Consider the following 5486-nt stretch of genomic DNA (forward strand, 5'->3'; position numbering starts at 1 on the left):
TCTACTCAGTCTGAGCTGTGTAGCTTTGTCAGAGGTGTGCAAAATCCCCAAGTCTGCTTGAGGGAAATATGACAGTTGACTTATTATGAGCAAGGAGCTGTCATGGGCACAAGGGGGAAAATGGCCATCAGAACAGGGCAGTGACCCCCAGACTGTGAAGAAGAAGTGGAATGTGTTTCATATTCGTTCAAACTGCCTATCAACAAACCCTAGCTTAGTAGTTGTTTTTTTTTTTAAAAAAATAAAATAAAATACACTCTGACATGCTGGTTCATTTTGTCTCCAAAACTGGTAGCTGTATTTAAGCTTCCTGTCAGGAAAAGCCACAGAAATTTGGATGGTTGTGAGTAGGACCACAAAAGTTGCTTCACCGAAGGGGAGAGGTTTACTTAGGGTTAAACCAACCTGCTCTATATTCTTCCTTGACTGTAAGCAAAATTTATGATGAAGGATTTGTGATAGCTAAGAGCAGGTATCCCTAAACTCGACCTTGCAGCTGTTTTGGGGCTACAACTCCCATCATCCCTAGCTAGAAGGACCGGTGGTCAGCAATGATGGGAATTGTAGACCCAAAAAAGCTGGAGAGCCAAGTTTGGGGATGCCTGGCTAAGAGAATTTAACATTCATTTACATTGTGAAATGTATGCCACAGAGCATTACTTTCATGTGTCTTAACTCAGGGATTAATATATACATATTATTATTATTATTATTTAGGAATGCTGAAGAATCATTATCGGAGCATTGTTAATCTCGACTGATTTCCCCAATTTATTTCTTTTTCCTAATTTTTGTATTTGTTTGTTTGTTTGTTTGTTACATTTATAACCCAGCTTTCCTCCAAGATGCTCAGGGTGACATACAGGGTTCTCCTCCAATCCCCAGTTTTTTCTCACAACAACCCTGTGAGGTAGGTTAAACTGAGAAATAGTGGCTGGCCCAAGGTCACCTAGCGAACACCCCAGCTGAGTAGGATTAATTACTTTTAGATATGAAAGATGAGGCCATAAGTTACGGTGACATACCACAGTGCAAAAATGTTTCCACACATGCGCAAGCACACACCTCTTATTCCCACCCTGAACACATGCATATGTCTCCTTAACGAAAGCTTTGTCTGACCATTTTAGAAACCTCTATACTGTGAACTAATGTTGTTTTGCTTTATTATTCTGCCCGTGTTTGGAAAAGTGGCTTTAAAAACCCTCCCAAAACTTGCTCAGCTTAATTCAAAATAAAGATTGCATGCTTACATGACGACCAGCAGTCAGATACTGTAGCACCAGTGATAATGTCCAGGCACAACTTGCGAGTAACCAAGGAGAGCAGATAAATTTAGAGGGCCCTTGGGAACTTTCCCTGCTCCACACTTCAATGATGAACAAATTTAGAAAGATCCCACACTGTTTCAAGAATTGGCCTGAGTCACTCGACAGCCCTTCTCAAGTTTCAGGCCTAAGTGGAGAACCTCCTCTCAGTTTGGCTGCATCTCCCTCCAGAGCCATTTGGCTAAGCTGATTTGACAGCAGAGCTGTGGTGCAAGTCTGTGGCTACATTCACATGGCCAAAGATGGGTTTGTTCTGAAGCTGACATCGGGGTGCTTTGCTCATTTCAGTACCATGGGTACAAAGTTACATGACGGCTTCCCTCAGCATCTGCAGTAGAGAGACGATAAAATAGACATGCTTAAGCTACCTTGTGAGGGAGGAGAAGCAAGCGGTCGTATCACAACAGGTTTTTACTTGTCACTACACTACATTGTCTCTCACACACAGCAAAAAGCAATCTGGCCCTGGGCTGACTATTATTGAGGGACACAGGATGGACGTTATTTTGATTCATTTTGAGCAAATCTTGACTGGACAGAGGAAATTGTCTGGGGTGGGGAAAAACTAAATGGTACATTAAATGGACATAAGCATTTAATGGGTTTTGTTTTACTTTGAAAGTAAAAGCAGTGCGTAATCATGGTGGTGTATTTTCACCAGGATGGTAGAGCAGAGGGGGGAAATGTCAGTTCTGTCCTGATCTTCCACACAACTACTATTTTTTTTTAGAATAAAAACATAATATGCTAAATGCAATTAATTTCTTCTTGTCTGGCCCACGGACTGACAAAGCGTGTTCTCCCTAACAGAGAGCACGTGTTGCGGTTGGGTGAACAGGCCACTGTGTCATGACTAGGCAAATTTGGTGGAACCCAAGCCGTTAAAGGGTTAATTGGGTTGCTGGGGATTTTTGAGTGTTGCCAATTCGAAGGAGGGATCAGAGGCTTTAAATATAGGGGCCAGACGATGGGACGTCCTCTTGGCCGTTTTGCACCGGATCACCCGCCCCCTCCCTTTTATAGGGTGGTTTTTTGGTTCACTTGACCTTGCTATGCCTGTCATGGGGTCGTCCGCCTTTGAGCGGGGGCCTGGTAGGAATTTTGCCATTTGGCTGATTGGCTGGTGCCATTTGGTTTTTGCCTTCTGCGTAGCAAATCGTCACAACTTGTAAGGTTGGCGGTTAGGCATTGGTTAAATTGGTGCTTGGAGGGGTAAGTGCCTATCCCTCCAAATGATGCGGAAAGGGAATTCCGTTAAAGGAATCCAGGGGCTTGCCAGTCTTTTCGTCCTTGTCCGTGGAGCCGGACTTGGGCCGTGCAAGCCCCACCGGAACATGAGGGTGAGAAGTGTGGGTCTGATTCCCAGCTTCATTTCTCCCCCAATACTTGTTTCCCACGCTGGCTTCCGGTGGTGTCCGGAAGTGTCAGCTCTGTCCTTGGGGGGCAAGGACAGATAGTCATAACCAATGCCTAAGCAACCACTCACATTTTTTGTATTTGAATAAAGTTGTGGCCAAAATTATGCCAAAAACCTTAAACAAAAATTGAAGTGTGAATTATTGGGGGGGGGGGTGGCACTGTGGGACTCAACACGCAAAAGGAACCACACTGTGTTGATCAAGAAACAAAATGGGTACAACCGTTCTAGCCTTTGGGTATGTGCTTCTCCTGTAATTGGTGTATGATCCTTTAATGCGCAATTTTAGGGGAAATCCTTGAATCTGCTAGCCGAGGCCAATGAGGTTTTGACTGAAAAAGAGAGAGGGGGCGGTGTGACATGGCTTAGCCGTCCAATGGTAACTAGAGGCTATGAGCCTGGTGCATTATGAGAGTCTCCCATTAAGAGGAGACGCCTGGTGTTTGACAGCTCAAGTTCCATCATGTGACATAGGTCTAGGAGGCATCAGTATCAGGGCTTGGCTGCTTAGGTTTAGCATTTCTTGCACGAAAATAGCTGCCACGCCAGGTGCAACTTTCCCCACCGTGTTCAGTTTCAACTGCAAAAATCCCCTTTGAATAAGCTTGTGGCAATGGAAAACAAAGTGCAGATCAGGGTTAGTCCTCCCCCCCTTTCCCTTTTTTATGTAATTGCATGATTTCCGTGTAAACATTATGCTATAAGTGGCAGAGAGAGAGAGAGAGAGAGAGAGAGAGAGGTTACCTACAACTGTTCTATAACCAGTCCGGTATTTGTGCAAGCTTCTCTTCTGAATCAGTGTCCACAATGCTTTTAAAGAGACAAATGTTTCTCCCTTTCTCTGTGCTGCAAAGAGAATAAAGCCATCCATTATAACGAGGCAGTGCACATAAACCATACATTAAAGTTTTATTTCAGTTCAGTTGTCAGTGGCCATGTCACCCAAATTTTACCTGTTAATATAAAAGGTCCTAGCCACCAAAGCAGAGATAAGCTTCACCTGTGCACTTCACGGTTGGTTGGGGTTTAAACGCCTGAACATTTCAAACACTGACAGTCTCAGTTATGAAATATGAAATTTATGTATATAAATTCTTTTCAGTGCAAGCTATAAAATAGACCAGGCACAATGAAGCTAAAAGAAAAGGGGGAAATATTCTTTTTTTTTTTTAAAAAAATATTCTATTGAGGAAGAGAAAGAGAAAAATCTTCATACAGTATGGAACAAAATAAAAGGAAAACACACAAAGGCCCCAAATGTAAACAGGATGCTACACTTGGCAGGTGATGATGCAAATCCCCAAAATAAGAGGGAAATGCAAATTATTTTTCCCAGCTACAACACAAAGCAAACTGCAGCTTTTGCACATTTATTCAAGCAATGCTCACATGAAGGGAGTGAGTTTTTGTAAGGAACATGCTTTAAAAAGAAAAAGCGCGTGCGCACACACACGGTGCCCTAACAGTTTCAGACAAGGATTGTCTCTTCTGTGCATATTTTGGTTCCCCAACTGGACACACTGAGGAAATGAAAGCTCTAGTTCACCTTTCTGATACGTTCCTCAATTTGATGCCAGTTCAGGCACAGGCTTTAAAGCCGATGACCAGAGCAGAAGCTCACCTTGCTGCAAAATTCTCCCTTGCTACACCTCTGCTGAAAACAACCCAAATCTGTGCAGGCCACAGCTTGCAGTGTATATGTGTGTGGGGTGGGGGTAGGGGGTGTTACTGAGTGCTAGATGCCAGCCTTACCAGCTTCCTCTGGTTGCTCAGGCAGAAGGTACAGATTGGTCTTGGTGCCGTTGCTGTGCCGCCGCCCTGCAGGAGAGGCTGGTATTGCAAGCAGGGCTGCCTCGAAGGCAGCTGTTCCTCCCCCAAGCTCTCGCTCTGTTGCGGTGGCTGCTGCTGCTGCTGCTGTAGGAGCAGCATGTTAGCCAGGTGGGAGATGTAGCTGGAGGCCAGGCGCAAGGTCTCTATCTTGGACAGCTTGCGGTCTGCGGGCTCGGTTGGGATGAGGGTGCGGAGGGTGCTGAAGGCTGTGTTCACACTGTGGGTTCGGTCCCTCTCCCGGGCATTGGCAGCTTGCCTCTGCTTGCTCAGCCCGCTCAGCCGAGGGCTCTTCCGCTTGCGCTTCCCTTGGGCTCCGGTGGAAGTCAAGGATTTTCCGGAGCTGCTCTCGCTGCTGCCGCTCTCCAGTTCCTCCAGGTCGGATGCAGCACCCCCGCTCGACTTCATGGTGAGCCCAGCAGCCCCTCGGCCCCATCACTTTTATGCACAGCAGCTGCCACATTGCTCCTGTTAGCATCAGCCGCTGCTCTCCCAACTCCCCTCCAGCAGCAGGGTCATTTTTTGAATGGTTGCTCCTTTTAGATCTAGCATATGGTTGCTCTGTAAATAAGGCGAAGGAGGTGGAGCTGCCACCTCAAAGTAGCTGCACAGCTACGCCGGAGCTGTGCACCTGTTTCCCCCTTGTCATGTAAAAATGTGCAAGCTCTCCGGGAAGCCGCAGTGAGCATGTGCAGTAAGGAAAGGGAAGCCCTTTCCCCAACCTTTGCCCTCAATTTCACAAAGTGCTTTATCCTCCCTTCAGGTGCTTGAGCAGGAGAGAAAGAGCCCCCCATGCCTCCCAGAAGCTGCTCCAGTATCTTGCTTCCCAGTATTAAGAGAACAGCCACTTGATAGACATGAAGGTTTTCCTTTCAGACACCATTTTTGCAATTTAGTCCCAGTGACTACATATT

General features: G+C 45.9%; 1 protein-coding gene across 2 annotated transcripts; it reads right to left on the bottom strand.

Annotated features, from left to right (window-relative positions):
• Positions 1 to 238: 238 nt before the first annotated feature.
• On the bottom strand, positions 239 to 5188 carry LOC114604706 (basic helix-loop-helix transcription factor scleraxis-like). 2 transcript variants are annotated; one of them, XM_028745128.2, is made up of 3 exons: positions 4498 to 5188; positions 3494 to 3591; positions 239 to 1656 (listed from the first exon to the last, which is right to left on the bottom strand). In XM_028745128.2, the coding sequence occupies exons 1-2, from the start codon at positions 4978 to 4980 to the stop codon at positions 3559 to 3561; spliced, it is 516 nt and encodes a 171-aa protein (XP_028600961.1). In that variant the 5' UTR covers positions 4981 to 5188; the 3' UTR covers positions 239 to 1656; positions 3494 to 3558. The 2 variants fall into 2 exon arrangements, with proteins under 2 accessions (XP_028600961.1, XP_028600952.1); XM_028745119.2 differs by having other exon boundaries at positions 3490 to 3591.
• Between the last annotated feature and the right edge of the window lie 298 nt (positions 5189 to 5486).

This window comes from Podarcis muralis, chromosome 1 (assembly GCF_964188315.1).
Source record: "Podarcis muralis chromosome 1, rPodMur119.hap1.1, whole genome shotgun sequence".
NCBI lineage: Eukaryota > Metazoa > Chordata > Lepidosauria > Squamata > Lacertidae > Podarcis > Podarcis muralis.